General features: G+C 40.0%; 1 protein-coding gene across 6 annotated transcripts in view; it reads left to right on the top strand.

The window, feature by feature from the left end:
• Window positions 1-17,759, top strand: part of SAP130 (Sin3A associated protein 130) — a 71,692-nt gene extending 53,933 nt beyond the window's left edge. For all 6 annotated transcript variants that reach the window (XM_061183003.1, XM_061183005.1, XM_061183006.1 and 3 more), the window contains 3 exons: window positions 14,816-14,919; window positions 16,488-16,601; window positions 16,828-17,759. In XM_061183003.1, the coding sequence (XP_061038986.1) occupies window positions 14,816-14,919; window positions 16,488-16,601; window positions 16,828-16,986 (377 nt within the window). In that variant the 3' untranslated portion in view covers window positions 16,987-17,759. The remainder of the gene's footprint in view (window positions 1-14,815; window positions 14,920-16,487; window positions 16,602-16,827) is intronic.
• The last annotated feature ends 493 nt before the right edge of the window (window positions 17,760-18,252 follow it).

Raw genomic sequence — 18,252 nt, forward strand, 5'->3', positions numbered from 1 at the left:
AAGAAAAATCAATAAAATAAATAAATCTCTAGCAAGACTGAAGAAGGTAGAAGAGAGAGGACGTAAATCATGAATATGAAGAAGGAAACAGGAGAGACAGCACTGCAAACATCTGCAGACAATAACCGTACGCTTACTGCATATGCAAGCATGGCAACAAACAGTGCTTGACACATGATATTCTGTGTCAGAGATTAGCTCAAGATGGCAGAGTAGAAGGATGTGAGCTCAACCCTTCTTAAAAAAACACCAAAACCACAACTAACTGCTGAACAACCATCAACAAAAAAAAAAGTACTAGAACCTACCGAAAAAGGTAGCCTACATCCAAAGACGAAGAAGCCACAGTGAGATGGTAGGAGGGGCGCAATCGCTATAAAATCAAATCCCATACCCGCCAGGTGGGCAACTCACAAACTGGAAAACAGTTATACCACAGATGTTCTCCCACAGGAGTGAAAGTTCTGAGCCCCACATCAGGCTTCCCAGCCTGGCAGTCTGACAACAGAAGGAGGAGCCCCCAGAGAATCTGGCTTTGAAAGCCAGCAGGGTTTGATTGCAGAAATTCCACAGGACTGGGAGAAACAGAAACTCCAATCTTGGAGGGTGCACACAAGGTCCCATGCACACCAGGACCCAGGGGTAAAAAGCAGTGACCCCATAAGAGACGGGCAGACCTACCTGCTAGTATTGGAGGGCCTCCTGCAGAGGTGGGGGATGGTCGTGGCTCACTACAGGGACAATAACACCAGCAGCAGCAGTTCTGGGGAGTACTCGTTGGCGTGAGCCCTCCCAGAGGCCACCATTAGCCCCACCCAACAGCCTGTAGGCTCCATGCTGGAACACCTCAGGCCAAATGACCAACAGGGCAGAACACAGCCCCACCCCTCAGCAGACACGCAGCTTAAAGTCTTCCTGAGCGTGGCCCTACCCACCAGAGGAACAAGACGCAGCTCCACCCACCACTGGGCAGGAACCAGTCCCTCACATCAGGAAGCCTGCACAAGCCTAATCTAGCCTCATCCACCAGAGGGCAGACAGCAGAAGCAAGAACTACAATCCTGCAGCCTGCGGAATGGAAACCACAATCACAGAAAGTTAGACAAAATGAAACAGCAGAGGAATATGTCCCAGATGAAAGAACAAGGTAAAAACCCCAGAAGAACAACTAAGTGAAGTAGAGGTAGGCAACCTACCAGAAAAAGAATTCAAAATAATGATAGTGAAGGTGATCCAAGACCTCGGAAAAAGAATGGAGGCAGAGATCGAGAAGATGCAAGAAATGTTTAACAAAGACCCAGAAGAACTAAAGAACAACACAATAACTAAAATGAAAATTACACCAGAAGGAATCGATAGCACAATAACTGAGGCAGAAAAATGGATAAGTTATCTAGAAGACAAAATGGTATAAATCACTGCCATGGAACAGAATAAAGAAAAAAGAATGAAAAGAAATGAAGACAGTCTGAGAGACCTCTAGGACAACATTAAATGCACCAACATTCGCATTATAGGGGTCCCAGAAAGAGGAGAGAGAAAGAACCTGAGAAAATATGTGAAGAGATAATAGCTGAAAACTTCTCTAACATGGGAAAGGAAATGGTCAACCAAGTCCAGGAAGCGCAGAGTGTCCCAGGCAGAATAAACCCAAGGAGGAACACACTGAGATACATAGTAATCAAATTGACAAAAATTAAAGACAAAGAATATTAAAAGCAACAACGGAAAAGCAACAAATCACATACAAAGGAACTCCCATGAAGTTATCAGCTGATTTCTTAGCAGAAACTTTGCAGGCCAGAAGGGAGTGGTGAGATATATTTATAGTGAGGAAAAGGAAGAACCTACAACCAAGATTACCCAGCAAGGCTCTCATTCAGATTCGACAGAGAAATCAAAAGCTTTACAGACAAGCAGAAGCTAAGAAAATTCAACACCACCAGACCAGCTTTGCAACAAATTCTAAAGGAACTTCTCTAAGTGAAAAAGAAGAGACCAAAACTACTATAGAAACAAGAAAATTACAATTGGAAAAGCTCACCAGTAAAAGCAAACATGCAGTAAAGGTAGGAAATCATCTGCACACAATACGATACCAAAACCAGCAAAATTGTGAGAAGAGGAGAGCACAAATGCAGGATGTTGGAAATGCATTTGAAATTAAAAGACTAGCAACTTAAAACAATCTTATTTACATATAGACTGCTATATCAAAACCTCATGGTAACCGCAAACTGCAAATCTACAATAGATACACAAAAAAGGAATCCAAACACAACATCAAATCACAAGGGAAGAGAACAAAGAGGAAGGGAAGAAAAACCACCTGCAATAACAAATCCAAAACAGTTAACAAAATGGCAGTAAGAACACACATATCGATAATTACCTTAAATGTAAACAGATTAAATACTCTAACCAAAAGACATAGACTGGCTGAATGGATACAAAAACAAGACCTGTATATATGCTGTCTACAAGAGACCCACTTCAGATCTAGAGACACATACAGAATGAAAGTGAAGAGATGGGAAAAGGTATTCCATGCAAATGGAGATCAGAAGAAAGCTGGAGTAGCAATACTCATAACAGACAAAATAGACTTTAAAATAAAGACTATTACAAGAGACAAAGAAGGACACTACATAATGATCAAGGGATCAATCTAAGAAGATATAATAGTTGTAAATAGATATTCACTCAACATAGGAGCACCTCAGTATATAAGGTGAATATTAACAACTGTAAAGGGAGAAATTGACAGTAACACAGGACTTTAACACCCTGATATCAAAAATGAACAGATCATCCAGACAGAAAATCAGTAAGGAAACACAGGCCTTGAATGACACATTAGACCGGATGGACTTAATTGATATTTTTAGAGCATTCCATACAAAAGCAGCAGAATACATATTCTTCTCAAGTGCACATGGAACATTCTCCAGGATAGATTACATCTTGGGTCACAAATCAATCCTCAGTAAATTTAAGAAACTGAAATCATATCAAGCATCTTTTCCAACCACAACGCTATGAGATTAGAAATCAACTACAAGAAAAAACTGCAAAAACCACAAGCACGTGGAGGCTAAACAATATGCTACTAAACAACCAGTGGGTCACTGAAGAAATCAAAGAGGCAATCAGAAAATACCTAGAGACAAATGAAAACACAGTGATCCAAAACCTATGGGATGCAACAAAAAAAGTTCTAAGAGGGAAGTTTATAGCAATACAATCTTAGCTCAGGAAACAAGAAAAATCTCAAACAATCTAACCTTACACCTAAAGCAACTAGAGAAAGAAGAACAAACAAAACCCAAAGTTAGAAGAAATCATAAAGATCAGAGCAGAAATAAATGAAATAGAGATGAAGAAAACAATAGCGAAGATGAATGAAACTAAAAGCTGGTTCTTTGAAAAGATAAACAAAATTGATAAACCTTTAGCCAGACTCATCAAGAAAAAAAAGGAGAAGGCTCAAATCAGTAAGATTAGAAATGATAAAGGAGAAGTTACAACTGACACCACAGAAATACAAAGGATCATAAGGGACTACTACATGCAACTATATGCCAATAAAGTGGACAACCTGGAAGAAAAACAAATCCTTAGAAAGGTACAATCTTCCAAGACTGAACCAGGAAAAAATAGAAAATATGAACAGACCAATCACAAGTACTGAAATTAAAACTGTGATTTAAAAACTCCCAACAACAAAAGTCCAGGACCAGATGGCTTCACAGTTGAATTCTATCAAACATTTAGAGAAGAACTAACACCTATCCTTCTGAAACTGTTTCAAAAAATTGCAGAGGAAGGAATACTCCCAAACTCATTCTATGAGGCCACCATCACCCTGATATCAAAACTAGACAAAGATACCACAAAAAAAGAAAGTTACAGGCCAATATCACTGATGAACATAGACGCAAAAATCCTCAACAAAATACTAGCAAACCGAATCTAATAACACATTAAAAGGGTCATACACCATGATCAAGTGGGATTTATCCCCGGGATGCAAGGATTTTTCAATATCTGCAAATCAATCCATGTGATACACCATATTAACAAATAATTGAAGAATAAAACCTATATGATCATCTCAATAGGTGCAGAAAAAGCTTTTGACAAAATTCAACACCCATTTATGATAAAAACTCTCCAGAAAGTGGGCATAGAGGGAACATACCTCAACATACTAAAGACCATATATGACAAACCTACAGCTAACATCATACTCAACAGTGAAAAGCTGAAAGCATTTCCTGTAAGGTCAGGAGCAAGACAAGGATGTCCACTCTCGCTACTTTTATTCAACATAGTTTTGGAAGTCCTAACCACAGCAATCAGAGAAGGAAAAAAAAAGTCATCCAAATTGGAAAAGAAGAAGTAAAACTCACTTTTTGCAGATGACATGTTATTATACATAGAAAATCCTAAAGATGCTACCAGAAAACTACTAGAGCTCATCAGTGAATTGAGTAAAGTTACAGCATACAAAATTAATACACAGAAATCTGTTGCATTTCTATACACTAACAACAAAAGATCAGAAAGAGAAATTAAAGAAGCAATCACATCATAAAGAATAAAATACCTAGGAATAAACCTACCTAAGGATGCAAAAGACCTGTACTCCAAAAACTCTAATATGCTGATGAAAGAAATCAAAGATGACCCAACCACATGGAAAGATATACTGTGTTCTTAGATTGGAACAATCAGTATTCTCAAAATGACTGTACCACGCAAGGCAATCTACAGTCTTAAAATTTGTATGGAGACACAAAAGACCCTGAATTGGCCAAAGCAATCTTGAGAAAGAAAAATGGAGCTGGAGGGATCAGGCTCCCTGACTTCAGACTATACTACAAAGCTATAGTCATTACAACAGTATGTTACTGGCACAAAAACAGAAATACACATCAGTGGAACAGGATAGAAAGCCCAGAAATAAACCCATGCACCTGTGGTCAATTAATCTATGACAAAGGAGGCAATGGAGAAGAGACAGTACAATACAGTGGAGGAGAGACAGTCTCTTCAATAAATGGTGCTGGAAAACTGGACAACTACATGTCAGAAAATGAAATTAGAACATTCTTTAACACCATACACAAAAATAAACTCAAAATGGATTAAAGACCTAAATGTAAGAACAGACATTATAAAACTCTTAGAGGAAAACATAGGCAGAACACTCTCTGACATAAATTGCAGCAGTATCTTTTTTGATCCATCTCCCAGAGTAATGGAAATAAAAACAAAAATAAACAAATGGGACCTGATTAAACTCAAAAGCTTTGCACAGCAAAGGAAACCATAAACAAAACAAGAAGACAACCCACAGAATGGGAGAAAATATTTGCAAATGATGCAGCTCACAAGGGATTAGTCTCCAAAATTTACCAACAGCTCATGCAGCTCAGTGTCATCAAAACAAACAACCCAATCAAAAAATGGGCAGAAGACCTAAATAGACATTTCTCCAAAGAAGACATACAGATGGTCAAGCGGCACATGAAAAGATGTTCAACCTCACTAATTATTAGAGAAATGAAAATCAAAACTACAATGAGATACCACCTCACACCAGTCAGAATGGCCATTGTCAAAAAATCTACAAACAATAAATGCTGGAAAGGGTGTGGAGAAAAGGGAATCCTCCTACACTATTAGTGGGAATGTAAATTAGTACAGCCACTATGGAGAACAGCATGGAGGTTCCTTAAAAAACTGAAAATAGAGGTACCATATGATCCAGCAATCCCACTCCTGGGCATATATTGGAGAAAAACATGGTTCGAAAGGATACATGCACCCCGATGTTCATTGTAGCAGTATTTACAATAGCCAAGACATGGAAGTAACCATAGTGCCCATCAACAGAGGAATGGATTAAGAAGGTGTGGTACATATATACAATAGAATATTACCCAGCCATTACAAAGAATGAAATAATGCCATTTGCAGCAACATGGATGGAGATTATCATACTAAGCGAAGTACATCATACAGAAAAAGACAAATATCATATGATATCCCTTATATGTGGGGGAAAAAAAACATACAAATGAACTTCTTTACAAAACAGAAACAGACTCACAGACTTAGAGAACAAACTTATTGTTACCAGGAGGGAAGAGTGGGGGGGAGGGCTAGATTGGGAGTTTGGAATTGACATGTACACACTGCTGTATTTAGAATAGATAACCAACAAGGACCTACTGTATAGCACAGGCAAGTCTGCTCAGTATTCTGTAATAACCTAAATGGGAAAAGAATTTGAAAAAGAATAGATACATGTATATGTATAACTGAATCACTTTCCTGTGCTCCCAAAACCAACACAACATTGTTAGTCAACTGTACTCCAATATGAAATAAAAATTTTTTAAAAAGAAGGAAACAGGATATTACTAAGACTGTGCAGCCATTAAAAGCATAAGGAAATACTACAAACAACTTTATGCTCATAAAGTCAACTGCTTAGATGAAGTAGACCAATTCCTTAAAAGCCACATACTACCAAAACTCAATCAGAAACAGGCAATCTGAATAGTCTTATAACCATTAAATAAGTTGAATCCATAATTTAAAAGCTTCCAAACAGGAATCTGTAGGCTCAGATACTTATATTGGGAAATTCTACCAAATGTTTAAAGAAGAATCAACACCAATTTCCCACAATCTCTTTCAAATATAGGAGGGAACACTTCATTTTATGAAGCCAATATTTTCCTGATACAAAAACAAGACAGAGAGAGTACAAATATAGAAAACTACATATCAATATTCCTTAATGAATATAGATATAAAAATCCTTAACAAAATGTTAGCAAATTGAATCCAGCAATGTCTAAGTAGAATTTTACACCTTGATCAAGTAGGATTTGTTACAGCTGTGCAAGGTTAGTTCAGCATTTGAAAATCAGTGTAATTCACTGTTTTTAACAGGCTATATTAATTTCCTAGGGCTGCCATAACAAAGTACTACAAGGTGGATGGCCTAAAATAACAAATATATTCTCGCATAGTTCTGGAGGCCAGAAGTCCAAAATCAAGGTATCAGCCGGATCATGCCCTCTCTGAAGGCTGTAGAAGAGAATCCTTCCTTGCCTCTTTTTAGCTTCTGGTGGTTGCCAGAAACTCTAGTTATTCTTCGGCCTGCTACTGCATTACTCTGATTTCTGCCCCCATCTCCAGCAGAGCATTCCTCCCTGTGTTTCTTGACTCTTTGGATTTAGGGCCCACCCTAATTCAGTATGACTTCTTAACTTGATTACATCTGCAAAGACCCTCTTCCAAATAAAATCACGTTCACAAGTACTAAGGGTTAGAACTTAAACATCTTTTGGAGGGACACAATTCAACCCACAACAGAAGCTAAAGAAAAATCACATGATCATATCAATTGATGCAGAAAATTTGTTTGACAAAATTCAAAACGTTTTCATGATAAAAACTCAAAAATAGAGAAGGAGGAAGACTTCCTCAACTTGAAAAAAGTCTACAAAAAAACTAGAGCTAACATTATACTTAACGGTAAAGACTGAATGCTTTCTACCTGAGATTAGCAAAAGGATAAGACTGTCTTCTCTCACCACTCTTACTTAGGATAGAACTGGAAGTTCTAGCCACATTGTAAAGTAAGAAAAAGAGGTAGAAGGCTATACAGGTTGGAAGGGAATAAATAAAACTGTCTCTATTTGCAAATGACATCATTGTCTACATAGAAAATCTCAAGGATTCTACCAAAAACCCCTGAAACTAGTAAATAAGTTCAGCAAGGTCACAGGCTACAATATCAACATGAAAAAAATCAATTATAATTTTAGATACCTGGAATGTTGTGGAAACATATTGAAAGCATAATGCCATTTACAGTTATTCCCCCCAAAGTGATATACTCAGGTACAAATCTAGCAAAACATGTACAGGACGTGTTTGCTGAAAACTGAAAAATGCTGATGAAAGAAATGAAAGAAGATCTAAATAAATGAAGAGACATACAGCATTCTTGATTAGAAAAACTCATAAGATGTCAGTTCTCCCTAGATTGACCGATACATTTACTACAATTTCTACCAAAATCACAGAGGTTTTTGTAAACTTAGTAAAGCTTGTTCTAAACATTATGTGGAAAGGCACAGGGACTAGAATAGGTAAAATAATCTTGAAAAACAAGAGAAATCTTCTTAAAAATCTTCTTTAGCTTCAGTACTCGAAACAGCATGGTGTTTGCAGAAGGATAGACGTGTTGATGACGGGAATGGAATAAAAAATGCAGAAGTAGACTCACACAGATATGCTCAACTGATTTTGACCAAAGTGCAAAAGGAATTCAATGGAGGAAGGAGAGTCTCTTTAACAAATAATGCTGGACATCCATATGTTTGGTGGGGGGGGGGGGGACCTCAACCTAATCCTCACACTTCATGCAAAAATTAACTCAAAATGGATAATAGATTTAAATGTAAAACTATAAAACTTTTAGAAAAAAAACCTAGGAGAAGGTCTTCAAAACCTAGGGCATGGTGAACAATTCTTAGACATAACACCAAAAACACCATCTCTAAAAGAAAAACAATCAATAAATTGGACTTCATAAAACATTTTTTTATCTATGAAAGACCCTATAAGGAGGATGAAAAGACAAGCTATAGACTGGGAGGGAATATTAGCAAGCTACATCTCTAATAAAGGACTCATGTGTAGGATATATATTAGGAACTCTCAGTACTTAACAGTAAATAAAAACAGTAATCCAGTTAGAAAATGGACAAAGGCATGAAGAGACATTTCACCAAAGAGGATACATGGATGGCAAGCACCTGAGAAGATGTCCAAGGGAATATAAATCCTAGTCCTTAAGTGTGGGCTATTTAGAGTCTTTGTTCCAAAGTGTGCAGTGTGGTGGAAGAGGGTGTCTGTCTCTCTTTACGGTGGAGACATGTGACAAACATCACCTAAGCCAGGTGACCAAAGTCAGTTTCAATAGTGATGAATCAGTGATGACAATGGTACTTCTCTATGTCTCCTCTCAAAAATCTATAACCTCTGTCTAATCCTAACAAAAACATCAGACAAATCTAACTAGAAGGTCATCCTACAAAATAGTTAACCAGTACTCTTTAAAACTGTCGAGTTCATCAGAAACAAGGGAAGTCTGAGAAGCCATCAAGCCAAAAGGAGTCTCAGGAGACATGACAAGTAAATGTACTGTGGTATCTTGACTGGATTCTGGAACAGAAAGCAGTAAAATTTAATTTTTAAAAAGCATTTATCCCTAGCCATTAGAGGAACTTAAATTGAGTTGCCTATCAAAATAACTGAAATTAGGGAATGCCCTGGCAGTCCAGTGGTTAGGGCTTGGCACTTTCACTGCCAGGGACCAGGGTTCAATCCCTGGTCAGGGAACTAAGATCCCACAAGCCACGCAGCACAGCCAAAATAACTGAAATTAAAAATACTGATAATGCCAAATGGGGATGTAGAGAAACTAGATCTCTCATACATTCCTTTGAGCATTTTGAATGTTATCCCACTGCTTTCTAGCCTCCATTGTTTCTCTAGAGAAGTCAACTGCTGATTTTATTGGGGTTATCTTGTAAATGATGCATCATGTTTTGTCTTGCTCCTTTGAAGATTTTCTCAACTTTGACTTTCAACATTTTTATAATACTATAATATGTCTTTTTGTATCTTTGCATTTATCATACTTGGGGTTCCTTGAGCTTCCTGTATATGTAGGTTATTGGTTTTCAGTAAATGTGAGAAGTCTTCAGCCATTTTTTCTTTGAATATTTCTCCTCCTTTCCCTCTTTTCTTTTTGGTACTCCCTTATACATGTTTTGGTGCTCTTAATGGTGTTTCCTGTTTCTTTGAGGCCCTGTTCATTTTTCTTCATTTCTTTCTCCCTTCAGTTCTTCAGTGCTGTTGGTCTGTGTTCAACTTTACTAATTCTCTTTTGTACCAATTCAGATCTACTGTTGAGCCCCTCTAGTGGATTTTTAACATTTTGTTTACTGTACTTTTTAACTCCAGAATTTCCATTTGGTTCTTCTCTTAAAAAATAATTTCTATCTCTCTACTGATATTCTCTATTTAATGTGACATGATCATCATACCTTCTTTTACTTCTTCACTCATGCTTTCTTTTCATTCTGTGAATTTATTCATAACGGCTACTTTGAAATCTTTTTCTGATAAATCTGACATCTGGTCACTCTCTCAAGCAGTTTCTGGTGCCTGTTTCTTTTTCCCTGTGTATGGGTCATACTTTCCTGTTTCTTTGCATGCCTCATAATTTTTGTTAGAAATTGGACATTTTAGATACTATATTGTAGCAACTCTTGGTACTGATCTCCCCATCTCCTCCAAGACCCACTATAGTTATTTGCTATTTGCTTAGCGACTGGCTGGATTTTTTTAGTGAAGTCTAATCACCTGCACCCCGCCAACACCACCAAGTGTTAAGCCTCTGACGTTACTCCTTGGGGAGGCACAGCTTTGGGTGCCCACAGTCACCTGGGAAGACAGTGACATTAGTCGGGTTCTCCCCCACTGTTTCCCTGACCACATCCAACTGATAAACCCCACTACTTGCTTGCCACTTGATCTACTAGAACACAGTACTGGAATTTGACCTTAAACACAAATTCCTCTGCAAACTAATCCAGCCGTATTGTAGCTCCTTGCCAGAATGGCTTCTGAGGTCAGAGTTTGGTGTTTGTTCTTCCCCCAGGAGAGCTCCTGCCAGCTGTCTTACTCTTTGTTCTCTCCTGAAAACTGGTCAGCCCACAGTCTAGACTGCATCTTTCACTGGGTCTGCACGTTTCCTCCTACTTGCCTTCACTACACTCTCCACTGCTTTTGGGAGCATTTGAACTTGCGCACTCTGTTGAAAACGGAGCCACCTCCTTTGGGAAGAGATTAGAAGCTTCCTGTGCTATGGCCTGTTTCTCCCTCCAGGCAGAATCTCTGAGCCTAGGGCTCTGGAGGTGGGGGTGGGACAACGACAGCCTTTTCTCCGAGTAACACCTTGCTCTAGGAGGTGAGCACTCAGTGTAGGGGAAGAGGAGTGAGTAGCCTGGGGTCTGTCCACTTGGTTTGCCTCTCCTAATGTGACGCCACCATTTAACAAGCCAGGAGAAGGGCTCCTGGGGCCCCAGTGTTCTCAGCACGCCTTGCCTAAGGTGCAGTCTCCATCCTACAGGTGGGGTTGAGCAAAAGAAGGGGGCCCCCACGTCAGTTAGACTCGCCTGGGACTTGGCCTCAGCAGCAGGGAGCAGGGAGCAGGAGGAGAACTGGCTCGCCCCTCCTGGGAGGAGAGCCGTCTCCCTAGGAGCCGGAGGAGAGGGAGCGCTGTGTTGTGGGCTGCAGCGATCTGGAATGGAGTCGCCGCCTCTCTGAGCTGGAGAGAGGAGAGAGGGAGCAGTCTTGGGTTAAATACCACGGACTTCCTGTTCTTTGCCCATTTTAGTAGATTTGCTTGAGTAGATGTTTCTGCATTACTCTTTGCCCTTAGGACCTTTCCCAGAGGTTTAAAGCATTATTTAAAAATTTTCCCCAGTTTCACTGGGGAAGCAGCTTAGAAGAACACTGTCATATCACAAGTCAGTTGTCTCTTCTGCATTGCTGAGCTACTCTGGAAAAAAAAAAGTTTAGAGGTTTTATAAAAACCAAACATACACTTACCATATGACCCAACAGTTGCACTCCTGGGCATTTTTCCCAGAAAAATGAAAACCTGTGTTCACACAAAAATCTGTACACAGGTGTTCATGGCAACTTTTTGGTAAGAGCCAAAATCTGGAAACAACACAAATGACATCAAACGGTTAAACAAACTATAGTGCCATTGAATACTGCTCAGGAATGGAAAGGAAAGAACTGTTGATCATGTAATAGCTTAGATGGATCTCAAGGGCATTGTGCTTATGCTTAGTGGAAAAAGCTAATTTTAGGAGGACACATACCAAAAAGAAAAAAGAGAAGACATATCATGTGATTCTATCTATATAACAATCTCTAAGTGACAAAATTATAGAGATAGAGAACAAATTAGTGGATTTTGGGGTTAATCATGGGGCAGGGGTGGTGTGACCATAAAGGTGTGGCACGGGAGAGATCTCTGTGGTGATGCAATACTTCTGAATCTCGATTGCGGTGGCAGTCACATAAATCTAAAATGATGTAATGGCATATACTCACTTTACATCAGTGGCAGTTTCCTGGGTGCGATACTGTACTACAGTTATTAAGATACAGACAGTGGTGAAGGAGAAATACCTGACCTCTCTTTACTGTCTTTTTTCCCCAGTAATAGCTTTATTGAACTATAATTCATGTAGCATACAATTCATCTATTAAAATGTACAATTTAGTGATTTTTAGTATGTTCACAGTTGCACGTCCATCACTACGGTTAGTTTTAAAACATTTTCATTACCCCAATAAGAGACTCTACAACCCTTAGCCATCATCCCCAATCCTGCCATCTTCACTCCTCCCTACCCCCAACCCTAGGCAACCTCTGATCTGCTTTCCATCTCTATAGATTTCCCAGTGCTGGACATTTCCTATGAACGGAATCATATATTATACAGTCTTCTGTGACAGGCTTATTCCACTTAGTGTAATGTTTTCAAGGTTCATCCATGTAGCATGTTATCAGTACTTCATTCCATTTTCCTGCCGAATAATATTCTATTTTATGGATATACACCACATTTTATTTATCCATTCATCACTTGATGGGCATTTGGGTTGTTTCCACTTTTTGATTATTATGAATAATGGTGCTGTGTTCATTTGTGTCTACATTGTTTTTATAAATTTATTTTATTTATTTATTTTTGGCTGCGTGAGGTCTTCATTGCTACACGCAGGCTTTCTCTAGTTGCGGTGAGCGAGGGCTACTCTTCGTTGCGATGCGCGGGCTTCTCATTGCGGTGGCTTCTCTTGTTGTGGAGCACGGGCTCTAGGCGTGCAGGCTTAGTAGTTGTGGCGCACGGGCTTAGTTGCTCCGCAGCATGTGGGATCTTCCCGGACCAGGGCTCGAACCCGTGTCCCCTGCATTGGCAGGTGGATTCTTAACCACTGCACCACTGCACCCCATGTGTCTACATTTTTGTGGGAACATCTGTTTTCGTTTCTCTTGGACATATACCTAGGAATAGAATTTCTGGGTTATTTGATAACTATAGTTAACATTCTAGCAACTCCCAGACCATTTTCCAAAGCAAATACATTTTTCCCACTGGCAGTGCATGATGATACTTCTGATTTCTCCATATCCTCACCAGCACTTACTCTTTTTTTTATTACAGCATCCTAATGGGTGGGAAGTGGTACTTCACTGTGGTTTTGATTTACATTTCCCTAATGCCTAATGATGTTGAATATCTTCATGTGATGTTGGCCATTTGTATATGTTTTTTGGAAGAAATGTCTTTTTGGATCCTTTGCCCTTTTTAATTGGTTTGTCTTTTTATTACTGAGTGGTAAGAATTCTTCCTATGTTTTAGATGCAGGTCCCTTACCAGATATATCTCTAGACTATCTTTGCAACTTCTGTGAAACTAAAAAGTTTTTTTTAATGTTCATAATGAAATATACACGTCCATCTAAAACTGGTGAAATCTGAATAGGGTCAGTGGACTCTGTGAGTGTCACGGTTGTGATATTGACTATAGTTTTGCAAGATCTTACCACTGAGGGAAAGTGGATAAAGAGTACACAGGATCCACAACATTGTAAAGCAATTAGAATCCAATAAAGATGAAAAAAAAAAAAGTACACGGGATCTCCCTGTATTATTTCTTACAATTGTATGTGAACCTACAGTTCTCTCAAAAAGGTTAAAATTCTTTCATCCCATTCATGCTAATACTTGCCTAGTAGACAGAGGTTTTTTTTAATTGCTCTGAGATGTAAAGTTCGTCAGTTTTAGGTTCACAACCATATCGAAAGAGATCTTCCATGCCCCCCCCCACCGCCCCTCCCGAACATGCACAGCCTCCCCTACTGTCAACGGTAGGGGTGCATTTGTTGCATCTGCTGAACCTACACTGACATACAAGTATCACCCAAAGTTCATCATTTACGGTACGGTTTGGTCTTGGCATTGTACACTGTATCAGTTTTGACAAACATATAGATAGGGTTTTTTCAAGATTAATTTTTAAAATAATAAAATAAGTTTTTTAATTAACAAATGTATTTTTAATTATCCATGTACTATGTAATTACATTTTAAGTCCTAGTTAAACAGTGATATTAAAACTTCACAGATACAGCTAAACTCACCTTTGACAGGTGCCCCTCAATCCTAGTTTCTTTCCCCAGTCCAAATGATACAATTCATATTTATTTTACTACAGTGCTGGTTACTGGACTTTTCTACCTACATTTAAATGTGACTCAAGTTGGAGCCCTGTGATTTCTCCAAGATCTAGATAACACCACGGAGCTTCTAAGCTTCATGCCCAAACTCTCCACATGCTGGCAAGCATCACACGTGAGCAAGGCTCCAACCCACTAAAGACCATTTCCTTCATTTAAGAGTTTAGAGTACTAACTTACTCTCTTTTGAACTCACTAGATTAGCAGAGTAAGTCTTTAAAGAATTCTTCTGGTGTGGACAAACAGAGCTTTTATTCATGTTGTGACTTGTATTTTCAATGACTTAAAGATATTTAAGTAAAATTCTTAATAAAGTAGTGGCTTGAACACAAATGACTTCAGCTCTATAAAAATTGAAATATACTTTTTTTTTTTTTTTTTTTTATGGTTCCAGAGGAGAAGAAAGCTATGCTGCAGGAAATAGCTAATCAGAAAGGAGTATCGTGTCGTGCCCAAGGCTGGAAGGTTCACCTCTGTGCTGCCCAGTTGCTGCAGCTGGTAGGTGGCGCTCTAGCAGTTGTTACGTCCTGCTGAAAAGAAGGATGGATGCTGGAGACATCTGAGTTCATAGAACATTTTCTTTAGAGTGATTCCGAAGCGTTCCCAGTTAACGTGGGTCATGGTAGAATTTTTATGTGTGCTGTGTGATATTATAATTACTGTTATCTATTCTGTGGCTGTAATTGTGATCTAAATATATCTTAGTTTTGGTCCCCATAAGTGAAATGTACTGAACAACTTAAGTTTGTGAGACGTACAATTAAGGTTCAGTATTACGTGTGGCCGTGACATCTGAAAAAGAGGGGGCATCAGATGACCTAACTGTGTAAGCTCCTCCTCCTCACTCTGCTCCTTATCGCGGGGACCAGGCACAGTTCCCACTTCTTCCTGAAGAGTGGGCTTCAGTTCTCTGCCAGCTGGCGATACTCACATAAGCCAGTGACCTCCTCCCGGGAGCACCAGGGGGCACCACTCCCTCCTGATACTACAGTGCCTGCCTCCTACAGCCCCTACTTCTTCACTCCGTTCCCTGCTTGTCATGGAGTGCAACCCCCATGTGGCCGTGCGTGGTGTGCGGTGTCCTCTTCCCCTGGGCTGTGAGTATACTGACTAGTAAACTGCTGTTGATCTCATCTGTCCCATGTGTTAGGTGTCCAGCCCTTTCCATAACCCTAGGCGGGAATCCTTCCTTCAACAAGGTAAAGAGGAGGTGATCAAAATAATAACCTCACAGAGTTTTTCCATCTTTGGAGTAGCAGTGATCTGAAAAACATTGTCTTTTATGAGTATTGTTTTTAAAGTAGTGCCATGGCTAGTTTTTTTATGTAGCATAAAAGCATATTTCTCTGAAACTTGTAGACTTGTTTCTCAGAGGAATTGTGAATTCCTGGCAGAATTTAAAAGTTATCCTTGGACTTCCCTGGCGGTCCAGTGGTTAAGACTGCACTTCCACTGCAGGGGGCACGGGATTGATCCCTGGTCGAGGAGCTAAGATCCTACATGCCGTGCGGTGCGGCCAAACAAACAAATAAATAAATAAATAAGTTATCCTGGGGGCTTCCCTGGTGGCACAGTGGTTGCGAATCCACCTGCCAATGCAGGGGACACGGGTTCGAGCCCTGGTCCGGGAAGATCCCACATGCCGCGGAGCAGCTAAGCCCGTGCACCACAACTACTGAGCCTGCGCTCTAGAACCAGTGAGCCACAACTACTGAAGCCTGCGCGCCTAGAGCCCACACACCCAAAAAAGAGTAGCCCCCGCTCGCTGCAACTAGAGAAAGCCCGTGTGCAGCAACGAAGACCCAATGCAGCCAAAAATAAATAAATAAAATTAATAAATTTAAAAAAAAAAAGTTATCCTGGAAGATGGACTGAATTATGGCAAATTGTAATGTAAATTGTTGTTGATCAGTTTTCTTTACTGCATCTTAGTCATTGGGAGAAATGATTTTATCACCCAAACAGATCTGATACCGGTTTACACAGGTGATTCAGGGTGGGTTGTTTACCTGAGTTTGACAGAAGTATCTCTGAGGTCATGACACCCTCCCTCTTGTTTGTTGCAGACAAATCTAGAACACGATGTTTATGAAAGACTCACCAACCTACAGGAAGGGATCATCCCAAAGAAAAAAGCAGCAACTGATGATGATTTACACCGAATAAATGAACTAATACAGGTTTGAAGGAGCCCTTTCCCTCTCCTTACTTCTCCCTTTCCCTCTCTCGTCCACTAATGTCTTTAGTAAAAACCTATTACTTACTTCAGCCTGCATTATCAAGAAACACTAAAACATTTTTTCTGTGTGAAAGCCTCAAAATGGCTCAATCCAAAGGTGAGAAGTTCTTTAAAAGCCACATTGTCTCGAAAATTACTGACTGACGATGTCATGTCTTTTGTTTCAGGGGAATATGCAGAGGTGTAAACTTGTGATGGATCAAATCAGTGAGGCCAGAGACTCCATGCTTAAGGTTTTAGATCACAAAGATCGTGTCCTGAAGCTTCTAAATAAGAATGGGACTGTCAAGAAGGTGTCAAAATTGAAGCGAAAGGAAAAAGTCTAGACCCCGAATCAGGACTTTGGAAACAGAATTTATGAAGAATGGTGTTGGGGGTGGGGGAGGGCTTTGGTTATTTTCAAAGCAGAACATTGAAATTAAGAAAGCGTTCCTTAACGCTCGAAAGCAGAGGGGCCCGTAGCATCCAGTGACACGGAAGGATCAGAGCTGATCTGACGCAGTGGACTCCAGGCTTTCTTTCAGGCGTCTCCCTCTTACACTTACTGTGTCGTACATGATTCCTGATGCATCAGTGTCTCCCAGTTGGAATCAGTGACACAAGTGACTGGCTGGCGTTTTTCGGCCTTCCAGTTGATAAACTGTATTTATCTGCTGGATTCCTGCAGGACCCATACTGAGCCTGGACTGAAAGTACCCACTCAGACCATCTGTTCTCTCTACGCTGAAAACCGAACCTCTTCCCCTCACCCCAGTCGGTCCTTACTCTGACCTTCAGATGCCCACGCTGGCCTTCTAAAGCAGTGCCATGGCACCGAGAGACCTGCCACGTCTCACTCTAAAGGGTTTGAACTATCAATTCTTGTGATTTTTTTAAAGAACCATTTCAAAGTGAAATTGTTATATTGTCTGTCCTGCGTGTGTCAGAGTTGGGTTTTGTGGAGGTTCGGAGCAGGCAACACCGTAAGTTGCTCGGAGATCTTTGTTCTGAAGTACATCCTTGGTTATCTGTACTTCTGTAGCTGGTGTGATGCTGTTAATTGTATGTACCACACATCTCCAAACGTTAATAAAGGACTCAAAGAGGTTTTTGTACAGAAGCAGTTTACATCTTTTTATAAAGTTAATCAGTGCCGTACTGCACATCGCTCGAGTGTTTACCCTACTGTAGTTTCTCTCACGTTGTTGAGTCTACTCTGTTAAAGTTTTGTTGTTCCACACAGAGTTCCACTTACCCTCATATCTTGAAGATGTCACAGATGGTGAAGCCTGTTGGCTTTTGGTTATCTTAAATACGAGACTACATTGTATCCCACTGCAGATAGAAATTGGTCATGTTATAGGACAATTAGGGTGCAGTAATAGGGGTAGAGCTTCCAGGAGAGTGGAGTTTCTTTACAAGGTTGCTTCCTGTGAACTAGCTCAAGTGGGAAGGTAGCCCAGCCTTGCTTTTTGCCTTGACCTGCACAGATCTGAGACAGGAGTCTATGCCGAGTCTCATCCAGTCTTTGGGACCAGAGACGGCCCTCCTGGGACGGCCTTCCTGGGATGGCCTTGGCTCTCCTGGGACAGCCTTCCTCGAACTGGAATGGT

Source organism: Eubalaena glacialis, chromosome 1 (assembly GCF_028564815.1).
Source record: "Eubalaena glacialis isolate mEubGla1 chromosome 1, mEubGla1.1.hap2.+ XY, whole genome shotgun sequence".
Lineage (NCBI taxonomy): Eukaryota > Metazoa > Chordata > Mammalia > Artiodactyla > Balaenidae > Eubalaena > Eubalaena glacialis.